The following is a 13,228-nucleotide window of genomic DNA, read 5'->3' on the forward strand; positions in this document are numbered from 1 at the left end:
GCAAAGGGGTAACGGCGCTGAAAACCCTTGGGCACCGCCAGCAGGTGCTTAATGCTCCGCCATTGTTCGTTCACGATATCGTGAAACTCCTCGGGGGAAGGGAAAACCTGACCCCACTTCTGGGCTTTGCGGGAGCCGAAGACAACCCGCTTTTCTGACTGCGTCGGCTCATCATCAATGTGCAAAAAGTCTCCCTGACTGAGCGAATCAATGCTTCCATCAAAGCATGGTCCCGCGCTGTGGCTGAGGAGGACTCCTTCTCCTCACCGTCTGACTGTGAGGACAGGGATCCCTCAGGGAGGGCAGTGTCCATGGCAATTTGTGACATGACAAACTCCACTTTGGACGCCAGAGCTTCTATAGCTGCAGACATAGGCACCAGGGAAGACAAGCCGGATGACCCGGATGCACAAACAAGATCAGCAGGGAAATTTTAATTCTGGGACTCCATATTGGCAATAGGAAAAAAAAAAAGGTACACTGGCCCTTTAAATCTGCGATTGCGGTCTGCACCGCAACACCGCGTTACCGCTGGAGTCCTCCTTTAGTTAGCAGATATACTGATAATAGCAAAGTGTGTCTGAAGAATGCCCAAAAGGACTAAAGACCCCCTTACTGTGTCAGAAACCGGATCAGCCACCGCTCTCCATGCTGCTTGCAGCAAGTGAAACTTCTGGAGGAAGTGACTAAAGGTCACTAGAAGCCGAACCCCCTGAGCCAGAAGAACATGGTGCCATAAGAAAACACAGGAAGTCACAGGGAAAATAGCCACTGCCCATACAGCGCGGCCTGCCCACAGTCAAGATGGCGCCTGAAAATGGCGCCAAAACACACAGCAATGCAAGAAAATGGCTGCTGCCCTTACACTGATGCAGCTTGGCTGCCCACACCCAAAATGGCGGCTGAAAACGGCGCCAGCAATCAGGAGCCCAGGGAACAAGGCCACCGCGGGAATCCACCACAGGGAACCCCCCCCCAGGCGTTAGACGCCACTACAGTGACTGTCCCAGGGACATAGCATCATTCACCATACCACGGACCATGGGGCTCCACTCCAAGGCAGCTCGTCTCCCACCCGGAGCGGGGGTGCTGCCAGTCAAGAGGGGTACGCTGCAACTCAGGGCGATGCAGGTGTATGCGTCCCAGCAAAAGTTATTTACGCAGGCTTGTTCCCATCCGTCAGGGCTCCGCCGTGGCGAGGCCTGGGCGAACCACAACCTGCTCACGCTCGTTGGCCAGGCTGGGAGACCATAAGGATCTAGAATATCCAGTGTGAAACCCCAGCCCGGCTGTCACTTGTAGTTCACCAGGAGGATCCCCCTGACACTAGTTAGCGATAGTAAGTAAAAAAAAAAATAAACAAACATTTCTCAAAGAAAACAAAAACTGAGACCGGAGTCCCGGCAGGGAAAACCTAGGTCCTACTCCTAAACTAGACAGCAAGAAACTGATTATCCCAGACACACCGTGCTTACTAATGTCTGAACGGACAGCCCCTAAGGAAGTGAAAAGTTTTTCTATGAGTCTACAGTGCACTAGGCACTGCCTAGTCTTACTCCTGTAGAGGGGGCATTACCCATTTGTGAGGAAACTATGAAGTGGCTGCGTCTGTCAGAGGACGTAGGAGAAATTATCAATCATTTTGCCTTGATCAGCAGCACTGAGATTTTCGAATGAGCAGTTTATGAGATTGCACAGTGGAAACAGAGGTGCAATCGATAACTCATGATCAAAAGTTACGACTCTATCTTAACTATTAATAGAAATCTACTTACCCATGTGTGACATATCAGTTGAAAGAGTTGTTGAATATAGATTATGCATTGGAAGAAATTGATCAGAAAAGAAATCTATTATTGTAGTGTGTATGGCCACCACAATGCACAATGAATGAGTTGATGCTGGCTACATTGGTTGAAAGCACAGAGCTGAAAAGGGAGGCTTCAAAACTGAAATAATAGTAAAACTAGTGACAAAGAAAAGATGTGTCAAATACAATAATGCATGAACAAAATTGGAAATTCTTCAGCATGCAAGACAGTATAAATACTGAATATATTTCCACTGTACATTTAGCAGATTCCCTGGAGTTTAGGTTTCAAGGACGCAGCTTTAAAAATAAAATGTAACCTAAATTGTTCCCCACATCTGCCCAATGCATGCCCAGCTGCTTGTAGTCAATGATTCATTATATAAACAGTCTGAACCTTTTGTGGAAAGGGCAGGGGATAGCAGCTGAACTCTTCAAAGAAAAGCAGACTGGCTGAAGTTTTGTTTTGTGAAGAAAACCATCCCCAGCATCACTCTGATAAGCCTGCTGTTTTCTATTTAGGCAGAAGATTACGGACAGTGAATATGCATCTACTGTAGTGCACATTTTTCAGACAACCTTGTATGCCATGGTGTTTAAATAAGTGACTCTGCAATGCAGGCTAGCTACCTGTATTTTACAGAACATGACTTGTTGGTGGGCCATAAGGATATGTTTAGAACACACACTGACAGATGCCATAGACATTTTTTTCCATGTTCATAGACATAGATGGAGGTTTTTTCAGCTGGCACAAACTACAGCCAGCTGTGCAAGCACTATCAGCAAGCTGGTCCAGTGCAATGACATGCACCCAATGCTGAATAGATGTATTTAGGGTCTTTTCATATGGTCAACTTCCGTTCTGTTCAGCAGGGGATCAGTCTGCTGATCCCCTGCTTATCAGAGCAGGCGGATGACAGGTCAGTTTATGCAGAGTGGACATGGACAGATCCCACCCTGCTCCATGGGTGGCCGGGTATAAATGGACTCCGCTGTCTATTTGCACCCAGCTGCCTCAGATCCAATCTGCACAAGCGGAAGAGGATGCAGTTCTCTTCCATTTTTGTTAGCAAGCCTGATCGGACCCGGAGGTAGACGGATGTAAATGGACACAAGTGCGTACAGCTACCAATCCATAGAAATGCATGGACCTTTCAATTAGATCCACCTGAAAACTGCTGAACCTGATTTAATCGACTGTGTGAAAGGGCCCTTAGACAGGAAGTGGATTAAAGAGACTGGAGGAGATCTGCAGCACTGGGACAGAATCAAAAAATACTGTTAACACCTTTTTTTCAAATAAAAATCACGGCAGTTCACAATACACTGTGCTATAGCAATCCCAAGAACAAAAATGTAATATAGTCACGTATCTAAGCCAATGATGTCGAAAACGACCGAGAAACAGGGAGCGTCATCTTTATAAGTGATATAAGGTAAATCTAATGGTGATAGTTAACTTCTTGACTTATGATTTAAGAACGTGTCGGAAATGCTATTCCACAAAGTAATTTTGATGTATTTTGAGAAACGCTTCTTATATACTTTGTTACTTCTAGGATACCACTTAATGTTTATTTTGTTACTGCCTGATATTGTTTTCCTTGATATATTTCAATAAAAACTTTTTTGATGGAAAAAAAAATGTAATATAGTGCAGCTTATCAGTCTTTAAAAGTGGAACTTGATGAAAAATAATGTTTTTTTTAGCAAGGAACATACATTCCACATATTAATTATGTTACCAAAATTAGTGTGTGCTGTAACTTGCCTTCAGCATTCTCACTGTTTCTTCTTGCTGGAAGCTGGGATTTTGCTGAAGCCCAAAGCCCCTGAACAGCAGCAAATCTTTAGGCTGTCAGCAGATCAGCCTCTACAAATTTGGCACAGTGCCTAAAAATAGAGTGCAAAAACTCACGGAAAAATTAATGTAACTTTTAAAGACACACGGAAAACAATAGACTACACTCAAGAAATGACACTTTGCTACAATGTAAAGTAGTGAGTGTACAGCTTGTGTAACAGTGTAAATTTGCTGTCCCCTCAAAATAACTCAACACACAGCCATTAATATCTAAACTGCTGGCAACAAAAGTGATAACACCCCTAAGTGAAAATGTCCAAATTGGGCCCAATTAGCCATTTTCCCTCCCCGGTGTCATGTGGCTCGTTAGTGTTACAAGGTCTCAGGTGTGAATGGGGAGCAGGTGTGTTAAATTTGGTGTTATTGCTCTCACTCTCTCATACTGGCCACTGAAAGTTCAACATGTCACCTCATGGCAAAACACTCCCTGAGGATCTGAATAAAATAATTGTTGCTTTACATAAAGATGGCTTAGGCCTTAAGAAGATTGCAAAGACCTTGTAACTGAGCTGCGGCACGGTGGCCAAGACTATACAGCGGTTTATTAGGACGGGTTCCACTTAGAACAGGCCTCGCCATGGTCGACCAAAGAAGTTGATGCAGGTGCTCAGCGTCATATCCAGAGATTGTCTTTGGGAATTAGACGTATGAATGCTGCCAGCATTGCTGCAGAGGTTGAAGAGGTGGGAGTTCAGCCTGTCAGCCATGCAGACCAATTTGATGCAGTGTGCGGCATATGGTCTGAGCACTGTAGGAGGCTTCCTTCCCAGAAGGAAGCCTCTTCTAAAGATGATGCACAAAAAAAACCCGCAAACAGTTTGCTGAATACAAGCAGACTAAAGACATGGATTACTGGAACCATGTCCTGTGGTCTGATGAGACCAAGATAAACTTTTTTGGTTCAGATGGTGTCAAGCGTGTGTGGCGGTAACCAGGTGAGGAGTACAAAGAAAAGTGTCTTGCCTACAGTCAAGCATGGTGGTGGGAGTGCCATGGTCTGTGGTTGCATGAGTGCTGCCGGCACTAGGGAGCTACGGTTCATTGAGGGAACCATGAATGCCAAAATGTACCGTGACATACTGAAGCAGAGCATGATCCCCTCCTTCGGCGAATGGGACGCAGGGCAGAATTCCGACATCATAACGACCCAAAACACACCTCCAAGACGACCACTGCCTTGCTAAAGAAGCTGGGGGTAAAGGTGATGGACTGGCCAAGCATGTCTCCAGAGCTAAACTCTATTGAGCATCTGTGGGACATCCTCTAACGGAAGGTGAAGGAGCGCAAGGTCTCTAACATCCACCAGCTCCGTGATGTCGTCATGGAGGAGTGGAAACCTGTGAAGCTCTGGTGAATTCCATGCCCAAGAGGGTTAAGGCAATGCTGGAAAATAATGGTGGCCACACAAAATATTGACACTTTGGGCCCAATTTGGACATTTTAACTTAGGGGTGTGCTCACTTTTGTTGCCAGTGGTTTAGACCCTAATGGCTGTGTGTTGAGTTCTTATGAGGGGACAGCAAATTTACACTGCTATAATGTAAAGTACAGAGTGTACAGCTTGTATAACAAAGTGTCATTTCTTTATTGTTGTCACATTAAAAGATATAATAAAAGGGGTGTTAATCATTTTGGAAGATACTGTATATTCAATGTTAAATATAAACCTTCATGCAGCTCTCGTGATACTCCCACAGTGTGGACTGAAAGAACTCACCAAAAATCAATGCCTCACATCAAAGATGATTGGCATATAACGCTTTAAATGATGAAAATCAGCTGCCAGCTTTCCCAGCATCCTCCTGCTTTAGGCATTCACATCTCTGAAAAATCCCCATGCATGCTAGAGCAAGAGCAACAATCCTAAGCCTATTATACATGCTAAACTCTAAAGTGATGACCTGTAGGTGCTTTTAAAGCATTGTCTATAGAAAACATAGGGTATCAAAGCTTGTCCCCGTTTAATTGCTTGACATGTTGGGCATCTATTTACTCAACGCAATGTTATCTGTTATGTTTTACCAATAATTTTGAAATATATTTCACTTATGTGCCCTAAAATTAAAGTTGCCTTTTATACTGAAATTCAGCACTTCATAAACTATTGAGCTAGTATTCCCTAGGGTGTTTGCTTTCAGAAAATATATAATGTTTTGGAGCTTTTCCATAATCCTCAGTCCTAAAATGATTTTTAAACATGTGTGCAAAAACGGCTCTGGCAGCGAAAGGGTTAAGGGTAAGGGAGCTTCATATTAACCAACATTAAAGTCTAGCAGTGACGAAAGACAAAGTTGGAAACAAAACTTTTCTGTCTTTATTTGCAAAGTAAAAAAACATTGCAAAAGGTGACACATTCTTTACTTACAGAGCAGCTGTTCTTTGCGATTTGGCACACAGCTATAAAAAGAAGCCATAACCATAGCCAAAATTATGAGATGAAAATATTTATAGAAGTTTAGGAAGGTCATACTGGAATTAAACGCAGAACTCTCCATCTGGGCCTAGCCATGTGGTGGCTCTGAATCTGTCCAAACACAGTTTGCGGGAAACAGAACTTTTCTGTCTTTATTTGTAAAGCAAAAAAACATTGCAAAAGTTGACACATCCTTTACTTACAAAGCAGCTGTTGCCAAACTACTATTCTTTGTGATTTGGCGCACAACTTTAAAGGAAACCATAATTATAACCAAAACATGGAATGGAAACATTTAAAGATGTCTAACAAAGGTCACACTGGAACTGAACACAGGGCTCTCCATCTGGGCCTTGACAGTTGGTGGCTTTGAACCTGTCCACACACAGCTTGCTGGGCCACATTCCATAACCATGTGTGTTCATATGAGAGTACAGCAGGCTCTTGACACGCTGGTACTGGTCTGATGAAGCCTTTGACCCAGGAAAAAAGATATACAATAGAAGCCCATCTCCAGAAAAAAAAAAAACTATCTTAAAGTATCACTAAATCCACATCATTAAAATCTATCAATAAATGGTGTATTACCCCAGCCTTTTCAACCAGGGTGCCTTGAAGTTTCTTCAGGGGTGTCTGGCAAAATGCCCAACGATTGCCCCAAAATTGTATACAAGCTAGTTGGTGGACGAAACCTGCCTTTTGGTTACACAAAGCCACGGGTTTTCATTGTACAACCTTCTAGCTGCCAACCTCCTAACAACCAATGACATCATCAGTTGATAAGGAGACTGTCAGTTGCCTTCATATCATCCTTGTTTGACCCCCCCCCGTGCCTCTCTAATCAGCTTTGGGGGTCTCATTAGCTAAGTGATGGAGAAAAACTGAGGGAGATAAGAAAACGGAATTTTTGTAAAATCTTACCTGTAAAATTCCTTTCTCTGAGTCCTCCGACAGTCGCCGCCTCTTCATATTCGTCACATATGGGGTATTAGACTTTGCTCCGAAGGAGTAGCTAGGCAACAGATTATGTTAACATTAAAGCTTTTAACATATCCCACCCTCAAGGGGTGGTCCCCTCAGTCAATACCCTCCTACTTCCTGCAACCATATCTCAGTTTTAGTGGAATAGCAGTAGAGTATACAACCAAACCCCAAAAGAGGGGCGGGGGCGGCGACTGTCGGAGGACTCAGAGAAAGGAATTTTACAGGTAAGATTTTACAAAAATTCCGTTTTCTCTTACGTCCTCCGACAGTCGCCGCCTCTTCATATTCGTCACATATGGGGACGTCCCAAAGCAGTGCAAACATGAGGGGTGGGAAACGCATCCGCGCCGAAAAGGCAACGCAGTCTCCGCATCAAAGAAAGGAACCTTACCAAAGGAAGGAAACCAGCTGGGCAACAGAAAAAAACAAGTGCTCAACAGGAGCAACAACCCAGGAAAAGACAAAAAACCAGGGGATATAAAACTTATCCCAACAGCCAGAGGTCCCCAACAAGGGACCCTAGGGAATTGCCGCACTAAGAACCTTGCGGCCAAAGGAAGCATCCGCCGATGCCTGAACATCTACTTTGTAGAATCTTGTGAACGTGTGTACGGTCGACCAGGTCGCCGCCTTACACACCTGGGCTACAGAAGCCCCATGACGACAGGCCCAAGACGTACTCAAAGATCTAGTAGAGTGCGCCTTCACAGGCACAGGGGGAACCTTCCCCTGCAAAGCATAGGCCTGTTCAATGGTCTGCCTGATCCATTTGGCGATGGTAGAGGCCGAAGCCGCCATGCCCTTCCGAGGACCCTCTGGAAGAACAAACAAGGAGTCCGTCTTACGAAAAGACTCAGTCGATTTAAGGTAAACCCTTATCGCCCGAACAACATCCAGAGAATGCAATCTCACCTCCTTTGGATGTTTAGGCTTCGCGCACAGCGAAGGTAAGACAATATCCTCATCAAGATGGAATTCCGAAACTCGTTTCGGAAGAAAAGAAGGATTAGGTCGCAGGACCACCTTATCCAAATGAACAACCAGGCACGGAGACTTGCAGGACAAAGCTGCCAGCTCCGACACTCTGCGAGCCGAAGTGATCGCCACCAAAAAGGCGACCTTTTTGGACAACATAGACAACGAGATCTCCCTGATCTGTTCAAAAGGAGCACGTTGCAACACAGACAGAACGAGATTCAAGTCCCAAGGGGGCAAAGGATCCCTCCTAGGAGGAACCAGATGCCGCACACCCTGAACAAAAGTGCCAACCAAGGAGTTGGAAGCCACGGGACGTTGAAACAGAACGGCCAGTGCAGACACCTGACCCTTTATCGTAGCCAGCGCCAAACGCTGATCAACATCCGTTTGAAGGAAAGACAGCACACGGGAAACCGAGTACGTGCGGGGTGAAAACCCCCTGGACTCACACCAGGCAAAATAGGCCTTCCAAGTACGGTAATAAACCTTCCCCGAGGAAGACTTCCTCGCGTTGATCAAAGTATGAACGACCTCTGGAGAGAGACCCCTCTCCTTCAGGACCTCGGTCTCAACAGCCAGGCCGTCAAAGCCAGCGACTGTAAAGCAGGATGGTATATCGGTCCTTGAGACAGTAGATCGTCTCGAAGAGGCAGACGCCACGGGGCGTCGACCGCCAGATTCACGAGGTCTGCGTACCAGGACCGGCGAGGCCAGTCCGGTGCCACAAGAATCACCGTGCTGCGTTCCGAGTGTAACCTGCGAAGGAACCTGGACAGCAACTGAATCGGCGGAAACGCGTACATCAGCCTGTACTGATGCCACGGGGCCACTAACGCGTCCGACGCGTCTGCCCGAGGGTCGCGCGTCCTTGCCACGAACCTTTTCACCTTGTTGTTGAGACGAGACGCGAACAGGTCCACATCTGGAAGACCCCACTTCGCGCACAACATCTGGAAGACAGCCGGGTGGAGAGACCATTCCCCCTGATCCAGGGTCTGGCGACTCAGATAGTCCGCCTGCCAGTTCTGCACCCCCGGAATGTGAACCGCCGTTATCGCCGGGACATGAGTCTCGGCCCAAGACAGAATGTCGGCCACTTCTCGAGCCGCTCGGGCACTCCTGGTGCCCCCTTGGTGGTTGATGTAGGCCACCGCCGTGGCATTGTCCGTCTGCACCCGAACCGGGCAGCCCTGCAGCCGCTCCGTCCAGCGATGAAGACAGAGACTTATCGCACGCAATTCCAGAATGTTGATCGGAAGGGAAGACTCCCCCTCCGACCAAGTTCCCTGGGCGAATAGAACGCCCAGAACACCACCCCAGCCCGACAGGCTGGCATCCGTAGTGATCACCGTCCACGAGACAGGACGAAACGACTTGCCCCCGGACACCATCGGGGACTGGAGCCACCACAGAAGGTTTCTTCTGGTGCGATGACTCAACGAGATTTGAAGATCCAGAGATTGAGGTCGCCCGTCCCACCTGGACAGGATCTCCGCCTGGAGACCCCGCGTGTGAAACTGGGCGAAGGGAATCGCCTCGAAGGCCGAGACCATCAAACCCAGACATCTCATGCACGTCCGCAGAGACGAGTGCGGAACGTCCCTGAGGGACCTGACTGCCTCCTGAAGAGTTCTGAGTTTGTCTTCCGGCAGGAAGACCTTCGCCTGCACCGAGTCCAGAATCATTCCCAGGTAGGGAAGACGAACCGACGGACTCAGTGTCAACTTTGGAAAATTTATCGTCCAACCAAACTCCTGCAGAGTTTGCATCGTGACAGACAGGTCCTTCTCCAGACCCTGGCTGGTCGCAGACCAAACCAGAATGTCGTCCAGATACCCCAGGACAGAAATGCCCTGGGCCCTCAACAATGCCAGAACCGGTGCAAGCACCTTGGTGAAGACCCGCGGAGCCGAGGCGAGACCAAAAGGCAACGCCACGAACTGGTAGTGATCCTCCGCAATGGCAAATCGAAGGAACCTCTGGTTACCCTCGAAAATGGGGATGTGAAGATACGCATCCTTCAAATCGATGGAGGCCATGAATTCCCCCGGAACCAGGGCAGCCACCACCGACCGCAGGGATTCCATGCGGAACTTGCGAACCCGCACAGAGCAGTTCAGAGCCTTCAAGTCCAGAATTGGACGAACCTTGCCCTCCTTTCTGGGCACGGTGAACAGATTGGAATAAAACCCCCGAAATCTGTCCCGATGAGGCACCGGAACCACCACTCCCTGAGCCCTCAGGTCCCGCACCGCCAGGTGCAGGTCCCGCAAACGCTCTGGAGACAGTTGAAGATTTGAGGGAAAAAAATCTGCTCTCCGGCCGAGAGAGAAACTCGATCTTGTAACCAGATTGAACGATCTCCTGAACCCATCTGTCCCGCACACGGGCCAACCAGGGTTGAAGAAAACCGAGCAAGCGTCCCCCCACCCCAAAACTGGGTGAGGGCGCCCCTTCAGGCCGAACTGTTATGGGCTGCAGATCCGGATTGGCCGGACTTCTGTTTCCCAGACCAGGGCTTCTTCTGAGAGCCTTGACCTTTGAACGGCTTGCCCTTGTAGTGCGGCCGAAAGGCACGAAAGGACCCCTGAGGGGGCCGAAAATTAGCATGCTTCTTCCCAGAAGCCCCCTTAGCCTTGGGGAAATGGGGCAAGAGAGTGCTCTTACCCCCGGTGATCCTTAAAGAGGTTGTAAACTCGTTAAAAAAAATTTTTTTTCTTTTACAACCTGCAAGAGAAAGACATAATAAGCTAGTATGCATCGCATACTAGCTCATTATGAAATACTTACCTTAGAACGAGCCCCCGCCGTGCCGCTCTCTTACCTGTATGACGAGCGACATGTTCAGTCGCCCGTCTTCCGGGATCGCGGCATCCGGCCATCGGATTGGCCGGAGCCGCGGTGACGTCACTCCTGCGCACGCGCGCAGGAGCCGACGGTCACGGCACGGGGCTCTGAAGGAACGGCACGATCAGCCGTTACATGTTTAGGAGATATTTACAGTACCTATAGGTAAGCCTTATCATAGGCTTACCTATAGGTACAACTTCCTGAGGAGGGTTTACTTCCTCTTTAATCAACACATCCAAGGACTCCCCAAAAAGGCGAGACCCATCATAAGGCAGATTGGCTAAGGTCTTACGTGAAGATTGGTCCACCGACCAACATTTTAACCAAACCAGGCGGCGAGACAACACCGCCACGCTGTGCACACGTGCAGCCAATGGAACCAGGTCCAGGTCCGCATCACACAGATACATGACACCCTGGTGGATTTGATCCACCATATCCAGGGTCGCCGGCGAGGCCGAGTCGGCCGCTAGGACGCGCCTAAGCATCTGCGTCCAACTTGCGATCGCCTGGGCCGCCATGAGAGAAGCAAACAGAGCTTTAAGCATAGAACCCGTAACAGAATAAGTATGACGGGCAAGAGACTCCAATCTCCTATCCGTGGCATCACGGAACACAGGGGAATCCTCTGCAGGAATCGCAGTGGCCTTGTTTAAAACCGCAATTGCGTGATCCACTGGGGGTGGCACACACCACCTTTCATCAGTGGAAGGCGAGAAAGGATAACGCAGCTTGAACCTACTTGGTACAGCAAAAGGTTTGCGCAGATTGCGCCATTGTTCCTTAACAGCGCGCTGAAAATCATCATTGCAGGGAAAAACCTGCGGCGCCCTGCGTTTTCTCTGCGTCCCATAGGCCGCCAAGGCAGCGGGGGGACACACTTCATCCTGCAAACGCAGTGTTTGCTTTATGGAAGCAATCAATTCATCCATGATTGCAAGCTCTTCAGGCGAGCCAGGGGGAGAATTATCAACCCCCTCAACTTCAGCCTCCACCTCGGACCCCACTAGATCTAGGGAGGAGCGGGACCCCGATAAGGAGGCCCCCGCCATAACAACCCCATCACCTTCACCCTCAGAATCAGAGGAAAGAGCAATTCTGGGTCTTTTAGTAGATTGAGCAGCCACCAGCATCTGCACCTGAGCAGCAAGGCCAGCCACAATAGTGGCTAAATCCCCCCCTGGGGGGGAAACAGCGGTCCCCTGGCTTTCCACCAAGGCGGTAGGAAATTTGCCCTCCTGAGAATCCATTGCCCCTGTAATGCCAGACAATAAAGGGTTAACTGCCCCTTTAAGCAAGCGCGGCAAGCGCAGCCCACCGCACCACACAAGCACAATGAGACCCCCACAGGGAATATGCAAACTGAACACAGGCAATGGATAGCAAGAACAGAAGGATAAAACCTGAGAAGACCCTCGCCGCTGTTGCTGCCTCGATCGGTGTTCCTGGAAAGAGGAAGTGATGCTGCCAGGGCGCTCTATGAAAGCCTATGGAGGCTACAAGAAAATGGCCGCCATGCATGTAAAACATGCGGCCGGAGCGAGTGTAGGCAAAATGGCGCCGTTTGGCGCCGAAACCGCCGCTCCACAGTGCAGTAATGCACACGTGACATCCCTGTATAGGAATACATGTCAGATCGCCGCAGCGATCGCTGTATATGCCCAAACATGCCAAAAAAAACATGCCCCACAGCACACAGCTTCTCACACTGACCAGGCTGACACACACAGTGTCACACAGCTCCCCCCCTTGCAGCCCACAGCATGCAGCCGAGAGATAGGGAGACAAGCAGTGTAAATAGAGGCAGGTTACACAGTCCCAGACTGACACCCCCCCCAGACAGACAGGTCCCCACATAGATACACTTACCTCTCAATGGCGTGGGGGACCCGCACAGGCAAACAAGCCGCTGCACATGAGGCAGGGAGAGTCGCAATTCAAGACGCACAAAATGGGGGTTAAGAAACCGCACAGCGTCCAGTGAGGTAGCCACCTCACCAATCATCCCTGCACCGAACAGGGATGGGTCATTCACTGTGCCAGGAGCGTTACCTGGCTGAACGCTCGATGGCAGGCTGGGAAGCCACTGACCCACGACCTGCGACCAGGGGGATCAGCCCGAGACCCAGCCCGCATGATCCTCTTCATCAGAAGAACTAACTAACGCTGACAAAAATAACAGCTAAGTAAAGGTAGAGAGAAAACTCAAACAAAATTTCAAAAAGAAGAAAGAGTCTGGGGCAGAAAGCCCCAGCACAGGAAAAGCCAGCCACTCCTGACAAGCTAGACATTAAAACTGAGATATGGTTGCAGGAAGTAGGAGGGT

General features: G+C 48.7%; 2 protein-coding genes across 2 annotated transcripts in view; both read right to left on the reverse strand.

Annotated features, from left to right (window-relative positions):
- Nucleotides 1-13,228, reverse strand: part of LOC309559345 (cytochrome c oxidase subunit 7A2, mitochondrial-like) — a 361,900-nt gene that overhangs the window by 75,120 nt on the left and 273,552 nt on the right. The gene's annotated exons all lie outside the window — the stretch shown is intronic.
- LOC309559344 (adenosine deaminase domain-containing protein 1-like) overlaps nucleotides 6,272-13,228 on the reverse strand; it is a 109,197-nt gene continuing 102,240 nt past the window's right edge. The window contains exon 10 of the mRNA XM_082262578.1: nucleotides 6,272-6,563. Within this exon, the coding sequence (XP_082118704.1) occupies nucleotides 6,396-6,563 (168 nt within the window). The 3' untranslated portion in view covers nucleotides 6,272-6,395. The remainder of the gene's footprint in view (nucleotides 6,564-13,228) is intronic.

This window comes from Pelophylax lessonae (genome assembly GCF_965119305.1).
Source record: "Pelophylax lessonae genome assembly, chromosome: 7".
NCBI lineage: Eukaryota > Metazoa > Chordata > Amphibia > Anura > Ranidae > Pelophylax > Pelophylax lessonae.